Here is a 26,202-nt window from a genome sequence, read left to right as displayed (position 1 = left end):
CCAACACCAGGGACACTCCCTGCCCTATTAGAACAAATCACCCCGGGGATGTTTCTAGAAAGGAACCTGCAACCACTGCTCCCTATTCTTTCTTTATTAACAAAATACAGCAACTAGCATCCTTTTAACGGCTACTCAAGTTACCTCTGGGAGGAAGCACTTTATTAATGAGCTGTACCGCCTTGTTTGGGGAGATGAGTTGTGTTGACATATCAGGTTTCTTTTGAGCCAGCTTACAGAGTGCCTGGGAATTGGGGCCAGACAATGTTTCATGCCACAAATTTCCTAAATTTTACTGTAGCAAAGCAGGAGCTGGATTATTTACACTGCGATAACATCTGCAGAGGAGACAGATTGGATTTCAAAAGAGAAAGAGCATTTTATAAATGGGTCACACCTGCATCAGAAAAATGAGACAGGTTAGCATGGGTACACTGTCTGGACACAAAAACACTCAGTGTCTAGCCAGGGCTTACTCAGAGGATGGGAAGAAGGCTCAGGAAGCCACTGAGCCCCACACTGATAATCAGTCATTGTCACTCCTTCCTTCAAAAACACTTAAATAGCTTTCCATGGCCATAAAAATAAACATATAATGAGAGACTAAGGCTGCCATTCAAAGACTGGACAGGGTCTTCCACATCAGAATACAGGAACACCCTGTGGCTCAGGCTTCTGGATCTTCGAAGACTCACTGGGCTCTTTCCTGCCTTGGCTGTTAGCTCATGCTGTTCACTGTAATGGCTCTGCCCTCAGCTCACTGTTACTACATGCTGGCCTCTGTGCAGGGTGTCCCCTGCCACACACTGATTACCGTCCGAATGGCTCCTCTTCCTCAGCTTTCCCAATTGTGTTCTCTGTGAGAGCTCACCTTTTTACCCTGGACACTGTCATGTAAGTCCTTCCTTCATGGATGCTTCACTGTTCTTTATTCTGTTTTTCACCCCAGAATGCATTCAGTATGTATCCAGCATGAGCTTTCCTGCTAAACCATAAATTCCAGGAGGTCAAGGACAAACCCAGATTGGTTCTTCATCTTATCTTCTATCTGAATAAAGTACTTAGATAGTAATGGGACTTATAGGCAGCTTATGAGGCAAATTAAATGAGTGGATGAGGTTCTGGTATGCTTCACGGCTAAGACCAAATAACAAAGCATATGAGAGGTATCATCACATCCCAGACAGACCCATCCAGTTACAAGTCACAGGGCTTGCACTCAGTTGCCATGTCATTGGAAAGACTCTTTAAGTCAGACCATTCACCCACTTTAAGGAAGAAAATCTTACAGGAGCATCTTAGAAGGTGTGGCCTCTGCAATGTTTCCAGACTTTGGAATTTGGAGGCAGATATGGCTGGAGCCTTTGCTATTAGCTTTACATAGTTGTTACTAGTGATGGAAAGTGCCTGGTGATAGGCATTCTGGGCAGAGGGAGAGTGGATGCCAATCCCAATAGAATGTGAAAACCTTACCCAGTATGGTGGCTCCATTTCTTTGTCTTTTGGTAATCTAAGGAGCTCAAAGCCAATGAGAGACCTGGGTTCAAAGAATAAGATGGATGAAATTCCTGGGGATTAACGCCTGTGATTGTCCTCTTAAATCTTCCTGCATGTACATAGCATACACATGCTTTTAAAAAGGGAAGAGAGATGCTTCCTAGGAGTGTCAGCTGATAGGCAACAGGTGCAGAGAAGGAGTAACCACACACGCTCTCTGCATACGTTTGCAATTGGTTTGGCATCTTGTTATTCAGACAGTGTTAAGTGTTCAGGGGTGGTACACAGTTCTGCATGCGTTGGACTGCCTAGCTTTTTTTCTTAGCTATTACATGGTTACTTTTCACACTAGTCTGGTTTCTAGACTTCCAATGAAAAACAGGGACATGGTCCTGAACCAGAAGACTGGTTGGAAAATAAATGAGTTCAGAGACTTTCCCTGATCTATGTTTGCTGAGATATACACATCCTGTGGTCCAGACATGGAGCTGAGAGGACCTGATGTGGAAACCATGAGGGATGACAAAGCTTGGAGGTCGAATCCTATGGTGCAGATGCCTGGAAAGTCTGAGAGCTCCTGGTTTTGAACAAGGAGCTAAAGGAAGGCAAGTTAGGGTGCACTGTGGGGTAGGGTGGGGCACTGAGAAGCACGTGCTCACCTGGAGCAGACACCACAAGCCCTGGGACAGACGGTCACCACTCCTTTTTCTCTATCGCCTATCTGAGCTGTGCCTCCTCATTCTTTGATTAACTTTATTTCACAGTGTCATTCACGTATATGATATATTCAGATTGCCATCCCTGCTTCCTCTCACTTCCCTCCAATCAACAGACTCTCATTCCTGTTCCTTTCCCAGAATCATGACTTTTCTTGTGTTGTGATCTATTTCATCCATAAAGAACCCCTGAGTGGTCATTGTGTGGAACTGTCCATGTGAGTGTGTGTGTGTGTGTGTGTGTGTGTGTGTGTGTGTGTGTGTGTGTGTGTGTGTGTGTGTCTCAGGGGTGTCATCAGTTGGGTGCACACTTGAAATATTGATTTTCCCTTCTTCATTATTTTCTTTATAATAGAAATGTTACAAATATGTAGGAAAATATACATAATTAAGATTTGGGAAAGAGCAAGGCATGTGAGGTATGCTTATTAAGATATCTTTATAATTTGAAGATATCCAGGAGAGTAGGAAGCAGGGAATGAGTATAATCAAAAAATATTATATATATATACATATATGTATATATATATGTATATATATATATATATATATATGAAATTCTGAAAGGATAAATGAAAAAATACTTTTAAAATTATCTTTATAATGTGGGTGTTCTTTGATAACTGGAACTGTTAGCTGTTAAGTCATAGTTGTGTGTCTAAAACAGGCCTTTCCCTGACTTACTCTTCTCGTCATTTTAATTGGATAAGAATGCCTGTTACTCTCATAATTTGAAAAGGTGCCCAGAGGATATGGCTTCGGCAGTTGAAAAAACTTAATTCTCAGGCAGGAAGCATGAGTACCGTTCTCTTAGTGGTCCCCAAGAGACATTTACCATCCCTATGTTTTATTAAGAGGCCAAATGAGCAGAGCAGCGAGGAACACCTCACATTTCAGGGGACTCTTAACTGTGCAATTGGAGGAAGGGAAAGCATTTCCTAAATGCGAAGCTAGCTCTTAGAGAGATTTTCTCTTTGCGACTGTTTAGCTGGGAACTTCTTAGCATTGAAAGACCTGAAGTCCATCCCAATAGCACTTAAACTTAGAACACGGTGGGTAGCAATTAGGAGAAATTTAAAGCATACCCAGGAGGCTTGAAAAGTAAATATTTCTCTGGGCAGATGTGTTATAGCTGAACCAAGTGGGTGTTTTTCTGACTGCAGTGAATCGGAGAGATAACAGTCTTTATTGCCTGTAGATGTAGTCTGTGATTTCAAAATACAAGCGGTGTTAAATGTTCCCAACAGAGGCTCTCACAGTTTGCTAAGCAAGCCATTGCTGCTGCCAGGCTATAATCATGTTGCCTCCAGTTGTTTGTCCAATTCTAAGTAATAAGGTTGCCATCACCCTCCATTTGAGGTGTGTTTACCTTACCAGAATTTGGGTCAAATTGAACTTTAATTTCACTTGATCGGATTTTTTGCTAAGCACCATTCTGAGAGAAGAGAATCACAAGATTCATTTCCTTCAATATTCTTGTTTAAAAGTTTTGCCAGACAAGGAAAAATCAGTATCCCCTGTTTGTTATGCTGATTGGATAATTTGGGGTGATTTTTCCATCCTCTTACGTAGCAGAAAGTTGTAAAGAGGGTAGTGCCTCTTGGGAGCTCTAGTCTTGACTGAGTTTATCCTTAGACTATTGACAGGGACAACATTTAGTGAAATTCTGCCAATGGGTAACTGCCAGGGTGGAGATCACAGGGTACCAACCCAGAATAATGAACCAGTACCCAGCAAATGTTCATGGTGGTTTACAAGGACTAGCGTTACCTTTGCTGTGATTTAGTACATTTACCCAAGATAAAGATTACTCCAAAACAGATCTGGATTATGTTTTAATCTAGCTGAGGCCCACAGCAGGCAGGTATTCATAGGTGCACCTCCCCTGAAATGCTAGGTGATTTAAATGCTTTATCATAATTTAGTAGTGGTCATGGTAGAGTCTTGTTATCTCTCACCTGACTGATGAAGAAAGAGAATCCAGTGCTATGTGGAAAACAAATATCTCTCTTATTCTGCTGCTCAAATGTGTCCTGAGGTCTTTATGACTGTTCAGAAGTCTTAGATAATCAGAGACAGGAAATAGCAATAATGTCCCCCAGGAAAACTTCCGGGGGATGTTAGGATCTCAAACATCTCACCTAGAAGTTTTAGGATGTTGTCTTAGTTATTTTTCTTTTACCATGACAAAACCACCACAACCAAGGCAACTTACCAAAGAAAGAATTTAATTGGGGACTCACAGTTCCAGAGGGTTGGAATCAGTGACCATCCTGACAGGGAGCATCACAGCAGGCAGACATACATAGCACTGTGGCAGTAGCTGAGAAAGTACCTGTTCACAAGCACAAATCAGAGACAGGGGTGAGGAGAGGAGAGAGAAGAGGAGGGGAGGGGTGAGATAAGGGAAGAGGGGAGGAGAAAGAGGGGATGGGAAGGAGGTAAGGGGGATGGAGGAGAAGAGTGGGGCAGGGGAGGAGGAAGAGAAGAGAGGGGAAGGATGAGATGGGAGAGGGAAGGAGAGGAAGGGGAAGGGGGAGAAACGGGAGAAGGAGGGGGAGGAATGATAGAAGAAGATAGAGGGAGAGAACTGGGAATAGACAGCCTTTTGAAACCTCAAAGACTGACCCCAATAACACATGTCCTCCAAAAAGGCCTCACCTCCTAATCTTTCCCACACCGTTCCACCAACTGGGGACCAAGTAATCAAACATAAAAGCCTATGGAGGACATTCTCATTTCAACCACCACAAGTTTCAATATATCTTTGTCAAGGGCATCAGCAAAATTAGATGGAAAATAAGCTGCATTTTTAAAGAGGTACGGTGAGAAGTGGATCTTAGTTGCAGCGGGACTCTCCTATTACAGAGTGATGGAGAAGTTGTTGACGCACATGCTCTTTAACTAGCATCTTTGTATTGATGTCTGCGAGCAATGTCTATTCCATTACGTTCTCTTGCTCCACTTTAAAGCTTCCTTTCTTATGGTCTCCCTTCTACTGTCATGTCTCTCTTACACATGTGTGTGTACTTTCATGTGGGAGTTGGTGGGGGTGATTTTGCATATGAGAGACAATGGGTGACATTTCACTTTTGGAGTCTGGCTTATTTTGCTTCTCCAATTCCATCTTCTCCAATTCTGTTTGCCAGCAAACAGGATCATCTCATTCTTTGTAACAGACTATAACTCCATTATGTATATGTACCACAATTTCATTATCCATTTATCTGTTGGTGGACATCTGGACTTATCCACATCTTGGCTCCTGTGAGTAGTGCAGTGATGGGCCTGTGCGGGCACCTCTGTGATGCTTACAGAGTCCTTTGGGCACATGTGCAGGGGTGGAACTGGTGAAACAAACAGTTGCTCTGTTTTCATTGTCATGAGGAACATCCATACTGGTTCCAGTAATGGCTGCACCAGTTACACTCCCACCAGCAAGGATAAGGATTCCCCTTTTCTCACATCCTTGCCAACAGTTGATGCTTGTTTTCTCTCTTCTGTTTGTGTTGTTATCGTTTTCTTGATGACAGCCATTCTGACTGGGGTGAGACAGAATCAGTGAGAGAGACTTTAATTGCTGTTTTCTTGTTGCAGAAATCAATGTTTTCTTTATGAAATAAAATTTCTCCTGCAACCTCTAAACTTGTGTTTTATGTATAACTGGGTGTTAGCACCATGCAAAGGAAAGCTAAGATAAAGAGGCAGCTGAGTTATAAGCATCTGAGAACCAAACATGTCTGAACTGGGTCCTTTCTCAAGAGACTAAAGACTCGGCGGAGGGTCTAGGATGTTTTTGTAGTAGTTACATCATGTCTGATACAGGTGCAACCAGGAGGATGGGCAGTCTTGCTCTCCAGATGCCAAAACCTCCTTACCATCTTCTGCTAAGGTCTTTACTTCCCAAAGCCACAATTTCTTTATCTGAAAGGAGAAGAAGGTAAAAAGAAAATCAACAGCTACAAACAGCTACTCATTTACACAAGATGCAGAGTATGCATGAGAAAAATGGAGTACATTGAGGCTTCCTCAGAGGAAAAGAAAGCTGCTGATTATGAAGACTGCCAGAGACTAAAAAACTCTCAGCCTTGATTTCAGACTACTGAACAAAGAGACTTTGGGCCTTTAACCTCTCATGCTGACCTGTTTTGTGTGCTGGTGGAATATGTATCCATTTTCCTGGAATTCACTGGTCACGGAGATCTGACCATAAAGCATTGTTGTAGTAACAAACTTCTAAGTATCTTTTCCTGATAATTAGCCCTTCAAGTCCGTACATCTTTGTTAAAGTATAGATTGCCATTATGAAATTTTCTGCAAATATTCCAAACTCCAATTAATTAATAATGTGGTTGCTTGTCATTTCATTTTGAAACTTCACCATGTTGACTGACTGTGGTAGGCAAACAAGAGTATAAAAGGTCAACAAATGAGAAGAGCAAGGGGCACACTGAACACTTGACATATTGCAGATGGTGTTCCAAGTCTTACTATCTGTTGCCTGTAGTCTGGAGGGCAGATTTAGCCCGTCTCATTCCATGGGTGAGAAGCTGAAATGCAGAAGTAGAGTCCTTTGATCACAGTTACTTAGCTGAGAGGCATTAGGCTTGGAGCCTAACTGGACATTCTCCACTCCACTATTCTATCTTTTAGGTTTTCTCTCTGATCGGATCCAAGAAGACTCAGTAGTAGAGTCAAAACCAACAAATTAAATAAACAAATTGATGAAAATTATTGAAATATAATGACAGGAAGATTCATTCTAGCAGCGCTTATGGTTTTTCACACAGATGTTCATTCTTGTTCACAAGAGTCATTTATGAAGGCCTGAGCATGTGCCATAGTCCTTATTGGTACTGAGGTTGTAAATGTGTCAGCACTAGGTACTGAATTCAGGCCTTACAGGTTAAGTTTGCAGTGCAGGCTTTTCACAGCACATGCTTCCAAGGAGGCCAGGAGGAGGATGATAGTCAATGGCATGTACACCATCAGGGTACTTTCAGTTCCACTGGGTCAGAAGAAGGAAAATGAGCCGGGGACACTTGCGGGGAGGGACAAGAGATAAGAGTATCATTTGCACTAATTTTTTTTAAAGAAGAGTCTAACTATTGAGACAGCTATGTAGACCAGAGAAGAAGAGAGACATTGGAAGGGAAGGTCAAAGGTAACAACCTAAGGAAATAAGATGAACGGGAATAAGATTTATGTGGTGATAGCACAAGAAGCATGTAGACTCTGGTGATAAATAATAATACACTGAATTCTTTGGGATTTATTTTGAGTATAAAGACTGCATTCAAAAAAAAGTATTTATCAAGAGTGGAGCTGGAGAAAGACACAATTCAAGGGAGAGAAGTCCCTCTGAAGGAAATCCTGGAATCTAGAAGATAAAGTCTTAGCAGAACCCTTAGGAGAAGCACCTGAATCCCTTCAGGTCCCAGTGAAGGGGCCCTAAAACAGCCCAGTGTCTCAAGATGAAAGTCCTTCCATATCTTCAGATGTTGCTTCCTGAAGCAATACCAGGGCAGAGGGAGTAAGAGATGCCCCAGCCCACCAGTAGCCAAAACTCAATGCAGAGTCTTATTATCTGGACATACTTAGAAGTTAGTGAAGAAAGAATGGGAATGGGTACTCAGATGGAAAACCAGATGTACACAGTTTCAGATACTTAGGTTTGTTGATGAAGTAATTTTCTAGAAATAATAGAGAACAGAATTTAAAAGGAAGAAAGTCTTGTGTCCTCATGACTACCAATAAAGATGCCACAGTCAGTCAACATGGTGGAGTTTCAAAATCTTGTCATTGGACCTGACTTCAGGCCTCTGGGAAGTGAGTTGATCCTGTGAGCACTCAAACCTCTTACCTGCTGACTGCCATAGTCTTAGTAGTCTGTTAACAGTCATTCAGAATTATTTTGAGATAAATGAAATTTAATATGCTTGTAAGGAACAGTCAGAAGATGTCATTTGATGTCAGCTGCCCCAGGAAGCAGATGTGGAGAGGTTTTGAAAATGTGAAAATATTTTGAAATGTGTGTACATGAGTAAAGACAAAAGGAAATTCTAAAGCGACTCTGAGAGTCTCTGAGCAGGATCCTTACCTGTGTGAGCTGAGTATTGTACCTGGGATTCCTCAATTGCAAACCAAAGTGGATGTCAAGGTACAGCTTCAAACACTGCCACCAGCATCTAACATTGAGCATATTCTGTGTAATAAGTGAATCACCAAGGCTCAGCTTCCAGATGTGGTCTGCAGCTAAGCTCAGCCAAGCAGCTCTGCTTGCACAAGGCTTAATACTGGATTTGATACTAGAATTCTCAGTGCTAAACTCAAAACAATATTTGAGCACATCAGGATGACTTGTCCCAAGAGATGCTTTCCATCTGAGATGAGGACAGGGGATGGGGTGAGAAACAGAGGGGAGGGAGGGACTTCCTTCATGGTAATGGACTGGCTTTCTCTGGCGGCCCCACCTATAGTTTGGTTGGGACCAGATGCTTGGGTTTAATGTTGGTAGTCTCAGTCTATTTATTTTCAATTCATTCTCAATAGCATGTAAGAAACAATTTCAAGGTTTATCCTAAGATCTCCTGGAGCAATATGGGGACAGTTTTGCAGATCCTTCACCTCTGTTCCTTTTCTTCTCCATTAGAGTGGAGGTAAAGCTGCTTCAACTCCTTGACTAATGGCAGTCTGACAAACCCTTCTTTGTCCTCTTTATGTAACTGACTGCATTCACTATGCGCGCTGTGTTACTCCCAGTAGTTCTTAAAGGGCAAGTACACAGGTGCCAAGCCAGAAATAGGGTTATCATTGTAACTGTGATGGTTGGCTTTAGTTGTCAACTTTACACAGTCTAGAATAACCTTAGAAGGGAGTCCCATTGTCTAGATCAGGTTGACCTGTGAGCACCTCTGTGAGGAATCTCTTGATTGTTAACTGTTGGAGGAGGGCCCAGCTCCTTGTGGACAGCACCATTCTCTGGGAGAGAATCCCGAATTACACACACAATAAAAAGCTAAATAAGCACAGAGAAGCAGTCAGGCAGCATGGGTTCCTCTATTTCTCTCTGCTCAATTCTCTGAGTTTGTCTCAAACCCCTGCCTCTGTGGCTTCTCTGCAATTATAGGCCATAACCTAGAACAGTAACCCCACAGCCTTTTCTTCTTCATGTTGCTTTTTTGTCAGGATATTTTATCACAGAAAGAGAAAGGGAAGAATAGTGGTGAATATCCTATTAGAGACTCACAATGTCTGTCTGTCCACCAAAAAGAAAACAAAAGCCATGCACCCAGAGTAGTCAAGACTGTCAACACGCTTTTGCTAATGAAAAGTCTCCCAATGGTTTTCTTTTCCTTGGTAATAAACAAAACTCACTGATACAGTTTCAACCTTAATTGATCTAGCCTTGAGCCCGGAATTTTCTAATCTCAGGACAATGAGATGACTCAAAAGAATTAAAATTGTAGCAACATTAAATAATCTTATTTGAAGAATACAAAACCAGGAGCTAATTCCATGGCATACAGTAACACTGTGCCAGCTCTCAGGGTGGTAAGGGGGTTGAAAATTTCCTCTTGGGCTCTGTGCACAGCCATTTGTTCAGGAGATGCTGTAGTTCCCAGAGTGTGACTTAGAAGGTTCCTCTCCCTGCACCCTCTCAGGCTCAGTCAATAAGCACTTGCCCCCATAACAGAACGATCTGAGTTCACTTCCCAGAATCCACAGAGCCACAGAGCCAGTGTCTGCTTCTCTCCATCTCTTCTCCTGCTTTTCCAACTCATGCAGCCATTCGCTGACTTGATTAACAATTCTCAAATGCCAGCTAACTCACCCATTGGATATGACACCAACCCACAGCACAGTCTTACTAACCATTATAGACATTTTGGAAGGACTAACCTGAGGCTGATGTTTTCTTCTATTGAGGGAAGTGAAATATCGGCTGAATTCTATGATTGTCAGGCTAATAATCTCTGTTCATATGTGACACGTTCTTGGACAAATAAAATAATTTAGTTAAATGAAAAGTAAAAGCAAAATAGAAATAAAATACATATTAGAAAGTCAGGAACATTGGCAATCTGCCATTCCCCCCACACTCCTCCCACTAACCTCATAGACTGCTGACTCTGATGTAGGACAGAATCAACAAGGCTTTTTGTAAACCTGTAAGGTTTCACATTAAAAGCCCCAAACAGTAATTATCACAGCACAGAGTTTGTTTGGAAGCTCCACAAAGGGCATGATTTGAAAAGCTGTGGTTTCAATGCTGAGTGAATGTTCTCACAATATAGACCATTACCTGCTCTGAATAGCAGAGAGCATGTGTAACTTACTCATATACATGCATATGCAAAATGTTTTCTATGGGGTACAGAGATGGCTGAGTCAATAAGCACTTGCCCCCGTAACAGAAGGATCTGAGTTCACTTCCCAGAATCTACCCTACTAAAGCCTGTCATGGTGGCATGCACCCACAATCCCAGTTTGGGGTAGGCAGGGACAAGCAGGTCTCTGGGCTCCATGGCCAGCCTAGTGGGAGAGTTTCAGGCCAATGAGACATGTTTCAAAAACCAAGATCTGAAGGCTCAGCAGGTCAAAGAATCTGCCTCCAAGTGTGATGGTCTGTTCCATCCCCAGAACCTACTGTAGAATAAGTATCTGCCTCCAAGTGTGATGGTCTATTTTCCATCCCAAGAACCTACTGTAGAATAAGTATCTGCCTCCAAGTGTGATGGCCTGTGTTCCATCCCCAGAACCTACTGTGATAAGAACTGATCCTATGGGTTGTTCTGACTTCCACACCTACTCAATGGCACACACACATGTATGTGCACACACACACTTAAAAACAACCATGGTGGACAGTGCCTGAGGAATACTGCACAGCTTTGATGTCTGACCTCCACACAAGCACACACATAAACTCACATACATATACCTGGCAACAAAAATATTTAACTAGATGCATTGTACTTTATCTGATTATTTAATACACATGCTTCCTGTAATTTATTCCTTGGGTTTGTTAAGACATCTTGGTCCCCTTTTGCAGAGCCTTTGCTAAGTCTGAAAGACACTAACAGTGGTTTCACCTCCCAAAAATGAACGCTATGTGATTAAAATCATGGCTAACCTGGGGAAAGTCACAGGCTACTGCAGAAACAACATATAGAGTTCATAATGGTATGGCTTATAGCATTTTCTACAAAAGGGGATACAGCTCTCCTTGTCTGGATTGACATGACCTCTTTTCCAGGGTACTATAAATGATGTTAAACCTTCCTTTATTTCCATTTTGTTTAGTGTAAGAAGAAAATTTCAAGTGTTATCCCTAGTGGGAAAGAGGTTATTTGCTACCCATAAAGCCATTGTTACTTTAGAGGAAAAAAACTGGGGCTCACAACATTTTCAAAGAGGCTTGTGTCCTCTATGTCGATAAATCATGGTGCAGAAAGTTCATCATTCTTGCCAAAATGGTACTTCCTCCCAAAGAGCAGACAAACAGTGAAGTTCCATTGTTTCAGAATCTCATTGAGGAGGATATTAGAGGGAAGTCCAGGCCAGGGTAATGGCTGAGGAGGAGCGAGATTTCCACCACATCTGAGTCCAATCCCTAGGGCCACAGAGGAAGGAAAAACTAAATCTTGCAGGACCACTTGGCTTCCACACAGCTCAATGGGAGACACACACCCCCACATCCATAATAAATAAGGTAGTAAGGTTTTTAAAAAATTATAGAGGAAGAAAATGTAGATTCCAGAGTATTTCAGGAAGTGTGACTTCACAGTTCTTAACACATGGTTACTGTGTTTAACACAGTGTTGTGGAACAGAAACCCTGTTGGACAAATGCTAATGAACAGTTATATAGGCTATTTGCAATTAGGACATCAAAATGGTGGTTGTTAAAATTAAACTGCCTCACAAATTGTTTGTCTTGAAGCCATTAAACATTCTCCTGAGATCTTTCTGTCCTGTTAATTTACCAAGATGGCAGAAAGGTAAACCCCAACCAGCCATGGAGCTATCACAGATTCTCAGACAGGTGATACAATAAGAATGAGCATGTACATTGCATATGTGGATTTAAAGCAAAGACTTGGATTATGTGAAAATCAACTGCAAAATGCGTGCCTTTTCTCTTTTCCTTCCTCTTTCTCTCTCTCTGTTATTACTAACAGGTTTCTGATAATGTGCAAAGCCTCCCATAAAAAGTAGTGTTTCTTAATTTGATTTCACAACATTGCTACTAAGAGGTCTTGTATAATTTATAGAATAAAAATGGTCTTTATGAATTGTGTCTTCAAAGCACACATGCATTTTCAAGACTTTACACATTCTCTGAGTAATTTGCACTTTATCCATCCTCTTGACTTTAGCTGTCACATGGAAACAGATGTGGGAATAAATTATTTGCAGTGAAATAATTTCTTAGGGGAGTGCAGTGCCTGTTTTCACACCTCTGGAGTGAATTAAAGAATATTCCATGATCTTTCAAACAGGAGGAAACTTCGTCTCTTGGTTGTCTGGTTACTGAATTCACAGGCATTGTCAGAGTGACCAAGCTGAGGTAATAAGGACACCTTCTACGTGCAGTGAGAAAGAGCAGCCTGTGCTCTGAAGGTTTTAACACAAGGAAGATGTGTACTGTTTTGGAAGCATAAAAAATATGTTTAAGTTTTTATACTTAAAATTGTATGTTGAGCATATGTCCCCCACCGTGTTACCTCCCATTAGTCTCTTCTGTTTCCCCCAGACAATTTATAGCTACTTTCCCGTCATATGCCATACATGATGATTTTATGTCTCTGTACAAAATCCGGGAAGCAAAAGCCAGAGAAAGCATATGTTATGTGTTCCTGAGCCTGGATTGATTCTCTACATGTGATGGTCTCAGTTGCTTTAAGTCAGCACATCAGAGCGACACTTGCACAACAATGTTTTCTGCAGCACTGCTCGCAATGCCTAAGTACACAGGCAAGTGAGGGGTCTAACAGCCAAGGGATGTCTAGGAAGAATGTGCACAATGGATCAGTGTTTCCATTGATAAAGAAGAGTGAAGTCATAGCACTTGTAGGAAAGCAGAAGCACTGCATTGTAGCCAAGTATACCTGCTTTACTTCTTTCAATATTAAAATATTCTCGTGAGTGTGTGTGTGTGTGTGTGTGTGTGTGCGTGCGTGCGTGCGTGTGTGTGTGTGTGTGTGTGTGTGCAGGATTGCAAGTACCATGGTACACAAGTAGAGATCAGGGAACATCTTTGTAGAGTCGGTTTTCTATCTAACACCTGCGTTCTGGGGAATCAAACTCAGGTCAGCAGGATTGGTGGCAAGGAACCTTACCAGCCACGATTAATGCTTTCCTGCAGCCCCTTAGAGCTTAATCCTTCATTTGTGTGCCTCCTAACTAAGTCTATGTACTCTCTCCAAGTTAAGGTGGCAAGAGTACCCAGAACCTTTCTTTGCATAGAACAAAGAAGCTGCAGAGCCAGTGTTTAAACCCTGCTCCACCTCTTTCTTCAAGCCTCTGCCCCTAGCCCCATACTGGTTTGGCATGTTAACCTTGCAAGGTCTCTGGTGATCTGGAAATTTTACTGACCACTAATGTTCAGGTCTAAATGCAGCATACTTCCCTTTACCTCTCCAACAGCACATTCAGTCTATGATCTTTCCCCTGGGCATCCTGATTTGCCTAGAGTATGTGTTGAATCACACCTTCTGTTGAAGTGTTTCCAATGTGTATCCATCTTCCTCACTGGGCTCTCAGTGCGTTGATGAAAAATGTGGCCTTAGTATTGTATCTACTGAGTTCTCCCAGTTGTGCCTGGGGGGAGACGTGTATGTGGAAAGAGGAGCCATCACCAGGAGATGATGACTGAACCTCTGCTAAGGGGGATCCATGGGGCAAGGCAGAGTGAACTCTACCAAAAGAAGGAAAACAAAAACTGCAGACTGAGGGAACACTGTAGCCAAGATGAGTCATAGTAAGACAGGTGGAAGCCTAGGTCAGATCATGGCTGGGGCACATGACTTCCACCAAGTGTGGTCCTTTGCTGGGGGCATTTGGAACAGAGCTCTAGAGAATTCAGTGCACTACATTTCATGGACTGCTAATTATGGGCAGTATGGCTCATGGCAGGGAAACCAAATCATCCAGATAAGCCACAGCTTGATTACTATAACCCTATCACCGAGAGCATAGCAACCATATCGACAGTGGCTTTCAACCTTGGCTGAACCTCAGAACAGAGGAACCAGCCAGGATGTTTCAGAGATAACCAAGGCCTAGGATTCAACCTGTAACAGAATATAGTCAGCCTTTAGATGTGGGGCCTGATTTCAATATATGTAAGAACTCCCTGAGTACTTCCAACACACAGCTGACTTTAAAACCCAGAAATTGTCTAGAGAAGAGCCCCTACCACTTCAATACTCCCCATCCCCTAGGGAACACTCAGTGTTAATCCATGCCACACTAACCATTGAGGATGTACATGCTCCTCTCAATGAGATGCAAGAGTCATACATTGAAAGTTCTTACCAGTAAGTCTTTGAGTAAGTTGCTTAAACTATAAGCAACATCTTCCTTATCTGCCAGAGAACAGACTGGGGAGTAGACATGATTTTTGATACACTAACATTTGAAACAGTAGGAGGGAATCTCAAGATGAGAAAAACAAGGTTAGACTGTGGGATGCACAGGATAGCCCCATGGCTATTCTGCTTGTTGATAAAAATAATAATATCATCCAGGCATTTAGTATGTGGGAGGAACCAAGCCAAGAATTTTTAACAGATTGCTTAATTTAATAACTTTCATTTTACAAAAATTTAGGAAGCTAAGTAACTTGCCAAAAGGCATGCAGCTGGCTTGAGCTGAGGTGGGAAGCTAGACACACGGAGGCCAGAGCCTGCTGCTTTTTGGTATACCCACTGCTAGAGCAACCTCCCAATGCCTCCCATACCAAATAATCCCTAGAGCCCTTATATTTAGCTGAATTTAGATTTCCAGCCATTTCTGCTTCTTTATTTTCATCACACAGTATTTGGAATTATGCAAAAATATCTTGGCAGAAAGATAAAAGAGATGCGTGCCATATTGCACATCTGAGTCCGCACACCAGTGATGTGTTAATGGCACCTAAGGATGGCATCACTTTCTATGACATCCTTAATACTGGCTTGCCATCTGCAGCTTAATTTCTCTGAAGAAATTCAATAAGCATTCAGAGTACAGCAAAACAGCCCAGAGACATTTTCAGGTGCATAAATGCTTCCTCAACCTAGGTAGAGTCGCAGAGCAGAGCCCAAGGGTTCTGTGTGATGAGGAGGATGCTGATCAGGAGAAGAACTGTAAGAACAGATGGGCTGGGGAAGTATCCAGGCACCCTGGCAAAAGTGGTCTTAATTCTATGTGCATGTGCATGTGCACAGGTGTATGCATGGATGGTTGTGAAGCAGAAACACTAGCTACAGACAGAACACTACAGAGGAGGAATTCGGAAAAGCCCTTCTCCTGCAGATCACCATTTCTCCTTTGCTTGCTGGTGTTACCTTACACTTTATTCGGAGAGTAAGTCACCCTGACCCAGATGCCCTTCACCCATCAACTCTATAGCAAATGGTATGTACTGGGGAAGAGCTTGTTGAGCCTCAGATGCTCCTTCCAGGTTATGGGCACCTCTCTCTATCAGTTAGGCATGAAAGGAAGGTAGTAGACATGTGTGTACACCTAACTTTTCTTTCAAAAGATGGCTTTTGTGTGTGGCAGTTACAGAATGCTCAGTCCACATGGGAAAGTGTCTTTGTCTGGCAGAGGAGCGCGGGGACTTCTCTGCTGCTAAAGCGAAGAGCTGTCCCCTGGCTCGCCCGGCCAGAAAATGAAGTGTATCTGTTACAGAGCCAGCTGTGGTGAACCCTGCCTATGTCAGTGTCTCCATGCTTCTGTTGAAAACACACTCTCACTAGTAGAGTTTTAAGGTGTCTATTAGCAGCTTATAAATGCCTATTTATAAAGAAATGCATGTGTTGCAGGCTTAAGCTCTGTTGGTATCCCTTGTCAAATTTTCTTAAGAAAATTTAATAGCAGTACTTGTGTGCTCAATGGAGCACCTCCAGATCTTCATGCCTGATGAAGCAGCCCTTACTTAAGAAGCACATCAAATAGGTCCAGTTTCTATAATTTTGTAACCAATATCTTAGCTCCCATCCTTTCTGATTATTCTTTTCTTTATAAGAAATTATATATAATATGTATGTTCAAATTTGAGATTACATATTTCTTAGTTATTTATTTGTTGATATTTTAAAGGTGCTTTTATACATATGAGTACCACATATAGGTCTGTGTAACACGTGCATACCTAGTGCCTATGGATGCCAGAAGAAAGCATAAGATGTCCTGGAACTGGAGTTACAGATGTTGTGGTCTTCCATGTGGATGCTGAGAACCAAATCTAGGTCCCATATATGAGCAACAAGTGCTCTTAACCTCTGAGACATCTCTCCAGCCAACTTTAAAAAGAATATATTTAAGCAGTCCTGACACTTGCTTTAATTTTACTTCTAAGTCTGAAGTTTCTGTTTGGTATGTGACCATTTTATTTCTCTTTTTTTGTTTGTTTTTTGTTGTTGTTTTGTTTTGTTTTGAGACAGGGTTTCTCTGGGTAGCTTTGGAGCCTGTCCTGGAACTCATTCTGTAGACCAGGCTAGCCTTAACCTCACAGAGATCCACCTGCCTCTGCCTCCCAAGTACTGGGATTAAAGGCGTGCACCACCACCGCCTGGTGACCATATTTATTTCTAAGTTCAACAAATAGCCTTATATCCATATGAAAATACTAGAGGTGACATTTTAATTTTTCTTTGAGGACTAAACGCTGAGGAAGAAAAAGATTCTGTCACAGTTGCACTGGCTTCTGTGTACCTAAGTAACTGGATCTTGGAATGCCCTTCCCTAGTTGATTGTTCCCAAGCAGGCACTCACCATCACCCCCTGTCAACTGCATTTTCAGTTCAAATTCTCTCTCTTTCTATCAAATTGCCATTTTTCACAACTTGGAGCCTGTGTTGATTGGGATCTTGTCTTCAGGGGACCTTTCCTGTTGTCCCAGTGACAGTAATCAACAATAACAGTAACTTTCTCCACAACAGCCTTGCCTGCTTCTTTAAATTCGTTCATGCTCTTTTCCTAACCAACCACATATTTCTTAAATCTTTCCGTCTGACTTCAGAGTTAAATATGAACAGTAGTTAATAACCATGACACAGCCCATATGTTATATTGTCTTGAAATTTCTTCTACAAAAAACATAAGTGCATTATTTTTTTCATTTGTTCTTGCTTAAATTTGCATAACATGAGCAGTACATTTTCAAATTCTTTGTCAGACTGTCACATAAACAATGTCTATCCCAATCCTCCATCACCGCTTCTAAGGCAAAATGAGCACAATCTATACTGCCTGCCTGTCTGTTTTCAGATTTCTGATACGCCCACCAGAATGGTCTATTAAACTCTGCTTACAACACTGTTGGGCATCTCTAGCCCACAAGTCCAAACTCTTCCATTTTTCTCCTACAAACTAGTTCAAATTCCTATGAACCTCATAGTCACATTATCACAGTAACCATCTTACTTCACAGCAGCAATTGTCAGTATAAGTTATTTCTTCATTGTTGTAATAAAATGTCTGCTTTGAGCAACTAGAGAAGAAAGGCTTGGAGTGGCTGATGGTTTAGGAGACACAACCCACCCTGGTGGGATGGCAGGGCAAAGGGAGTGTATGGTGGCCAGTCATAGTGTGCCTGTGGTCAAGAAACCTTCTTCTTTTCCCTTTTTTTATTCATCCAATGATCCCATCCCATGTAATAGTTCTTCCAGATACAGATATTCCCTCCCTCAAGCCTCTTCACAGTCATATCCAGAAATGTGTCTCCTAGGTGACTCTAAATCCAGTCAAGTTGACAGTGAAGATTCACTGTCATGATAGTTTAGTTTTCTGGAATTCCAGGAGATCAGAAAAAATAAACTTGAAGTGGAAACAACTGTTTGGTCTGTTTACAAAGCAGAACTGAGGCTGGGGAGATGTCTCAGTAAATAAAATACTTTCTGCTGTAGCATGAGGAGTTGATCTTAGAGCTTAAGCATCCGTGTGGAAAGATGGGATGCAGCCTGTGCCTGTGACCCCAGTGCTGGAGAGGCAGAGACAGGTGGTATCCAGAGCTTGCAGGTCAGCCAGTCTAGCCAATAAGTAAGCTCCATGTTTATAGAGAGGTCTTATCTCAAAAGACAAGGCAGAGAGTGATAGGGGAAAATTCTCTGCATCAATATCTGGCCCACACATATACACACACAAGTGCACATATAGACAAGCATACTTAGGTTGTACAATATCTGATTTATAGTGGGATTCTACAAGAGCATGTGTGTGAACTTTTTAGGACAGTATGTGATATGTGGTATATATTATCCATTACTAAATTATTATTCTCACACATTTCTCCATAAGTTAGATAGAAATCAGGATGTGGAGAAATGTGGAAAGGTCCAAGGATCTATGGGCTCAAGATCAAGGATAAACTGCTTTAGGCAAGGAGTGAAATACTGAGCTTAATATTAAGGAGGGGAGAGGGGGAGAGGGTTTACAAAGAAGAAAAGGGGGGAAATAATTAAGCAATAGTTTTAAGTTTATGGGAACTTTGGGGGAACTTTTGCTTCCATCCCTGTGCACTAAGACCACATTGAATAAAACAACACCACTGAATGTTCTGGAAGACTGGTCCACTTCACCCTCAGGCCTCCTCCAAACAACTTCTTCTTACAACACTGCACAATCTCTTTATTAAGCATCAAAGGTACCAGATGAATAATAGCCATTAGAGAAAACTTGAACAAACAGAGAAACACTCTGGTTGCCCTCAGAGCAGAATTTATGCATCCAGCAAATGAGACAAGCACTTGACCTGAGAACTTGGGTTGGGGAACCACCTTAAGTCTCTGGCTTCTTGGGCTATGGCTTCAAGGGGGATCCAGAGAATAAATAAGCTTCCTGCAGCTGTGTGTAGGATGTCTAGGAAGGTTGCACAGGAAAAGTAATATGTGGGCCATCTGCAAGTATGAGGAAGAGTTCAGCATGCCGAGCATGGACATAGGAAATTGGGTGCGAAACACAGGAAGTACTAAGGGTGGCACGAATTCTAGTTAGATGTTTTAACAGCAAGCCCAGCATCCTGCCCTCTGGGAGGATCATGCTGACCCAGCCAAGACCTGCACTTAAAGTAAGTGTGAATGTCCTGTTTGTAGTTACACAGATGTGACCCAGGACACCGAGAGAGACAGAGACAGAGACAGAGAGACAGAGAGACAGAGAGAGAGAGAGGAAAATTCTGGTATGTGTCATCATTCTGACCACAACTACTTTAGAGTATCTTCAGTCTTTGTGACCAGGCAGATACATTTTTTTAGTCAGCTTTTCAGAGAGATTGTTCAAGTCTCCTGCCCCCTCAATGACAAAGTCAAAGCCATCTATTTTTAAAGTAATTGCCCCATTCCAGTCATTTATCACCTCACTAAATGTCATTGACTTACGGCTAGCATCTTTCCCCACCTCCTAAGTATAAGTTTGCATAAGGAACCATACCAAATTATGTGGCTTTTCTTACAGCCCAACCACATTCCAAAGTGGAGGAATTCCATTTCATCATTTAAGTCTCCAAGTATAGGTATCCCATGTGTCTACAATTCCAATGCGGTGTCCACACCTCTCTTAAGTAGGTTGCAGAACGGGATTCCTTTCCACATGGCTGAGTCAGTGCAGTTGAAGGGAGCCTTGCTCTATTTTCTCCTTTGCTCTGTTTTAAGACCCAATGCATTTGTGGACAACACAACAGTGGAAATGAAGCTGCTGTTTCTAAGGAATCCCCCAGGACTGTGAGTGGGGCCTCCTGACTTCCTTCCTGACTGTAGAAAGCAGCCTAGCTTTTGGTGTCCTGCTGTTCATCCCAAGCATGTACCTCTCTAGGAAGTAAACTGTAACCTTTCTGGGTTTTCTTAGAACTGACCAGATAACAAGACTTGATTTTCAGTGCAAAAAAAAAAAAAAAAAAAACCATAAATTACTACTCTAGCACCCCCTGCCCCCAAAAGTTCACTGTTTCTTAGTTCCAGATTCCCTAGACAAACATGATAATTTTGTTCATTCCTTGAAAGCCCAACTTAAGCCTGATTGCTAAGCTCATTCATTCATTAAGTATCCTCACTTCACAAATATGAATATTTGTTAAAACCTGAAAGGCAAAGTTTGTGATTTTCCACAGATTTTTGGTCACTTTGTTGGTACATAACTTAGATAAAATAACATCTGACCATATAAAGTATGCAATTCAACACTTTCCAGAGCATAGTACAAACTACACAAGCTGCACCTTAATAATATGTAAAGGACTCTGGTTCTCAAAAGAAACCATGTACCCACTGGCTTCTCTCACTATCCCCATTCTACCTCATCTGCTTTTCTAATGATTTCTACTTTTAACTCCTTATGTCCTGTGTTTTACTATGTCTGAGAGCACACAGAGGCCAGAAACCAAGAGTACTGGGGTGTGCAATACTTCCCTATGGCTTCCCTCTAGGAGCAGTAACTGCTTGGCTTCCCAGCTCCAGCTCACTGCTGAGTAAAGAGTTTCCAGTCCCTTTCTCTGTGAACTGATAAACTCACTTGTGAAGGACACAAATGGGAGACACTGGGCTGCTCTCTCAGACCCATGTGAGCATTGTAAATATATACAAATTTCCTGAAGACTTCCCCTAGCAATCACTAGGAGAAAAGCTGATTGTCACCCTGGGCATTCATGCTGATTGAGCCCAGGTTGCAGGAGTACTGGTGACATGAGAGGACTCTGGGGAGCAGAGGTCTGTGGTACCTGATCTGTGTGTGTGTGTGTGTGTGTGTGTGTGTGTGTGTGTGTGTGAGAGTGAGAGAGAGAGAGAGAGAGAGAGAGAGAGAGAGAGAGAGATGTGCAATAGAAAGCAGAATTCTCCCTCTAACCGCCACGTGTTTATAGCCTTCTTATAGCAAGCATGTCACAATCCCATTGTGTCTTCTAACATGGGACTCCCTCTGAGGAGGCTGGAAGCTGGATGAATGCCTCTCTCACTCTGTGAAAACAGCTACTATTCACTTGAAAAGAGCCTTCATGACATATGACCTTGTCAGACAGCATGGGCCGGAACTGCAGAGTGTGAGTCAGACCACACAGGACACAGTTCCTCAGTCAATATGAAGCCAGGAGCCAAGTTCCTCTCCGCCTTCTGGATGTGGCTGAGCAGGCAGAAAGATGGATGACAATGGAAAGTGTTAGTGAGATTCAGCAAAGAAGGGTCCAATTGGACAACTCCTTGATCTTAGATGCTGAGGACCATCTGAGTCCTCATCCCCAGATTCTGATACAGGAAACCAGAGATGAAGTGGGGTGATGAATCTGTGTTTTTAAACTTCTAGGAAGTATTGTAATGGTGAAGAGGAAAGGAGTCATTGTCTCGACCTCTGAACACTATTGGGGCAGTGTTGCAGAGGTCCTACCCCACAAAGTAGATCCAAAGCCAATAGCAGGGTCCCCTCCTTTATTCTAGGTAAGGAGCAAGATGGGTAACCGCATTGGAAGCAATTGGCAGAGTCTTCCCATCATGACATGTCCATGTGTCCACTGGAAAGTCACAGACTTGAGAACAAAGAATTGTTATGATGGCAGAGGAGAGCACTGTTGACATGTGGCGTGTCAGATTGGCCAACACGAGTCAAATCTGAAAAGCCTATGGGTACAGCTAGTTGATAAGATGGTGTTATACATTTCAAATTTGCTAAGAATGTGAATTTGAAGTGTTCTCACCACAAAATAAGCACTTTAGGCTGAGCCACACAAACGAGTTCTTGGTGCAAATGAAGCACAGGGCGAAGGGTGTGCCAGCTGGCAGAGGGCTGTGCTACTCTAACTGAGATATGATTTTGCACATCACCAAGGCATCATTTAATTTCCTATGGCCTCTTGTTTCTCTAGAGTCCATGCCCTCACACCCACCCATCTATAGCTCAGCAGCCTGAGGGTCAAGAACTTCCCTGTAGAACCCAGAAGCCTTCCACCATATGTAGTTTTTCTTTGCTCTTCCCTTGTTAATCAGCATACACCATGAAAAAAAAAAACCCAACTTGTGTTTTCTTCAGAGATGTTCTGATGGAAAAATGGAAAATAAATTTGGTTCCTAATAGCCATTTCAAAATAAGAATAATAAACTGTGCAAAAGACAAATTTGTGCAATAAGCCAGGAGGCCTCAGAGGTCCACCCTCTCATTTTCTTTCTTTATAGACATCAGAAGAAGAGATAGGTCCTTCCTCATGGGATATCTTAGTATAAAGATCCAAATGTATAAAGCAGAATGATAAAATTATCATGAGGTGTCTGTTGTGAGAGCTACTGAATTTGAGATAATTATGTATACAAGTGTAGCTACTGCAGAAACCATCCTCTTGGAAAGTGTAACTCCAAATTATGTAAGCATATAAAATTAAAAGAGAAAAAAAGTGACCTCTCATAGCTGGAATCTAATCAGTGTCAACTACCTGTTAACAACTTAAGAACCTTTAATGCGGCTGCTAGAGAACTACAGTCCTAGGTAAATGAATCTTTGGGCTGACTGCCTTGGGTTAGAAAAACAATGTTTCTTAGGAGGTTTTGCATTCCTCCCAGACAGCAATGGCTCTTCTGTGCTAAGTAGAATTGTGATCATGTCCCACAGTTTCTTAGCACATTTGATTTTGCATTAATAATGTTTGAGCAACCCTGGGAAGTGGAGGGGTGCCATTCTCCATCATTTTTGCTTTCTTTTTAACTGGGCTTTTCCCCCCCATATTCAATGAGCTACTTGCCCCAGATATTTAAAAGTAAAATATTCTCATTTCTACACAGGTCTGATTACCACGACTTCAAGGAAATTGGATCGAGAGCAGCAGGCGGAACATTTTCTGGAGGTAAGCGCATAGAGAGAATCAGCGCTCATTAAAATTGGCTTTCACTAAACTCTTCATCTCAACCAAGAACCTTAACACATCTAAGCAGTGAGTTTCCAAGGCAGTGCTCCTTCTGGCCTGATTGATTCCAAATTCAGAGGTTTCCAGTGCAGTCCTCTCCATGTACTGCTAAGGACAGGCAGGTGCCTGCACATCTCTGCCTGGACTTTAGACTCTATCAATAATCAGAGAACATTTGGGAGCAGACCCCTGTTGGCCTCATCTCCAGATGTCTACAGGAAAAAAAGCAACAGCACTACATTTCGAGTGAAGCATGTCATTCGAGAGGATGCTGATCACCTCATTTCTCTTCCTGGGGAGAGAGTTGAGGCTGAGAGGTGCTTCTTGATTCACAGCCCAAGATGACTGCTCCTGAAACTGTGAAATCCACAGCCATAATTCATTAAGACAGGAGCAGCCATGGTGGAAACTCAAAGAGCATTACTTCCGAGGAAAGAGAGAGATTAAAAGACAGTATAAGGCAACAGATGAGAAAAACAGATATGAGAGAGTGCTGTGGATCTTCTTCCTGTACATTTCCAGGGTCTTTGTTGGGAAGCTTGAAGGAGTTTCATAGCACCATGATTTAAGTGTGATGGTGTGATATGGCATGGAGGATGATGTTCAAATGTGAGGGCATTATTCAGAGCTGATAATGTACACACATTTGAAATGCTCCTTTTATCCCTAGGACTACACCTGCTCACATACATATACACAATTACATGCCTATACACACCTATACACAACTACATACCTACCTACCTACATGTGCCTCAAGATATTTGCACTCCTTACACATACACTTGCATATACCTACAAACTTACACACATACACAAATACACATATACTTGTACTGCACACACACAACTCTCAAACCTTATCCAGGAATCTCTCTATTTACTTATTCACCACGAAGGAGCTATGTAAGGAACCCTGGGCATTGAAGTGTTCTGCCTTGTGTAACCTCAAGCTTTTCATCACACTATATAATTAATCACCCTAGACTTTTATTTCCTCCCCTGAAGTATTGCAGAGAATGCATAATACTTATACCTTATAGGGACACTGTTAATATAAAACATTGTGTTCTATAGCAAAGTGTTTTTCAGAACTCCAAGTCCCATGTATAATAGAGTGTTGTTATTATAGCATAACCCTGTGATAATCTGTCTAACACACCATCTTTATCCCATAAGGATAAAGACTACAGTCTTACAAAAATAATTATAATAATTCTTTCCCAAAAATCCTATTAATGGGCTGAAACTCCAACTGGTTCAGGTTGGTGATGCCAGTATTGTTTTGTGTGTTTCTCTACTTTCCAGAGGGAACCTAGGAGCTCTGAAGGGCTGAGTTATGAGGCAGCTAAACCTGTTACCTCCCAGAAGGAGGCAAAGAAGACAGACAGTATTTCATGGTCCATGGTACCCTGGGGAGGGCGTGGTACAGAGCAGGGATGATGTTGTGCTGGAGAGAAGTGATATAGGGTTGTTTGGGGTCAGTAGGCTTTACTTCCCACACACATCCCTGATACTTACAGAGTCTTCAGAGACGTAGCTGGGTATGGAGAACCAGGCTGGTGCTTGAACTGGTATAGGTTGGGGTCTAGAGCCCACCTGCTCAGTGTGATATAAAATCAAGGGATGATAGGTAGCATAGAAACTAATTTCACAGAGTTGTTACACGTTTACAATTTATTATGAGATCCTGAATCCATCGACTGGCACTGAATAAGGGTCGAGGAAAGTAAACGTAGTTATTGAGGTCTTGGCTATTATCACATGGGGCCCTAAGGATAGAACCCTCAGATGTAAACTTCATCTCATTCCATGCAGGAGAAACGAAACAGAGTCTGGGCAACTGCAATGCAGCCTGGTCTCTGCCTGTGACTAGGCACTACCCAGTCCCTCTACAGACTGAGGGCAGGAATGATAAGCCATATGACAGTCAAAGGAAGAAGCCACTGAAAAGGTGTGAAGGAAATGCCAGCGTGTGGGGGGATGGGCTGGTGAGGAAGCCCTATTTAAAGAGGTGACAATTGATGGCTTGGGTCTGAGATTCTGTCCAAGAAACAGAAAGTAGAGGAGTGTCCATGTGGAGCAGGGGCAGAGGGTTGAGACAGTAGGAAGTCAAAGTGAAAAGCAACAGGTTGATGCAGTAAGGATCCCATACTTGTCCTGAGTGCAGCAGACAGCCCTCAGTCTATTGAGAAGTTGATTACAGAGTCCAGCTAGGGCAGGACTGTAGTGATGTTTGCTCTGCCCATGACCTTGGGCTATCCAGTCCAAAGGAGGTGGTGCTTCCTGCCATTGTACATGACCTCTTATAAGGAGTTGAAAAAGGGTCACATGCCCTTCTCCCTGCTCCTGCCTGTGAGGTGGATTCACTCCTGGTCAGATCAGAAGATGACTTCTGCTGTCTACTCCATTCTGTATTTGTGAGTGTATTTCCTCAATTTGTATCTTAATAAATTCTGTTCCTCATTTAATAGACTCACGTGGATTGATCGTGATACAGGGCAGCAGAGACAGTGGAAGATTGTGGGATGTTTTAGTGAGACCCAGGAAGGACAGTGTGACCTGGGTAAGGGTGAGGACATTGTCAATAAAGAAGGAAATTATCTACTCCAGACCCAAGCAGGGATCCAGGGACAGGCATGAGGTTAACTTTCTAAAGTTTCCACAATTGGGAATTTAAGGGTCCTGGGTCATCTGAATCAGACCAGTGTACCCCAGGGCACATTTCATTGCCTTCTCAGTTCCATGACACACTAGCCTCAAAAGTCTACTGAGACTCCAAAGCCAACTGGATCTTTCTCTCCTCTCTTTCTTCTTTCTCTCTCCTCTCTTTCTTCTTTCTCTCTCCTCTCTTTCTTCTTTCTCTCTCCTCTCTTTCAGGCTCTGTTTCCCCCTCTTC

General features: G+C 42.4%; 1 protein-coding gene across 7 annotated transcripts in view; it reads left to right on the top strand.

The window, feature by feature from the left end:
- Fat3 (FAT atypical cadherin 3) overlaps positions 1-26,202 on the top strand; it is a 584,013-nt gene that overhangs the window by 385,291 nt on the left and 172,520 nt on the right. For all 7 annotated transcript variants that reach the window (XM_036193856.1, XM_036193855.1, XM_036193852.1 and 4 more), the window contains exon 4: positions 23,182-23,243. In XM_036193856.1, coding sequence (XP_036049749.1) covers positions 23,182-23,243 — 62 coding nt within the window. The remainder of the gene's footprint in view (positions 1-23,181; positions 23,244-26,202) is intronic.

The sequence above is a fragment of the Onychomys torridus genome, chromosome 7, assembly GCF_903995425.1.
Source record: "Onychomys torridus chromosome 7, mOncTor1.1, whole genome shotgun sequence".
Classification (NCBI taxonomy): domain Eukaryota; kingdom Metazoa; phylum Chordata; class Mammalia; order Rodentia; family Cricetidae; genus Onychomys; species Onychomys torridus.
Note: the sequence above shows the minus strand (reverse complement) of the source record. Positions and strands in the feature narration are given on the sequence as shown.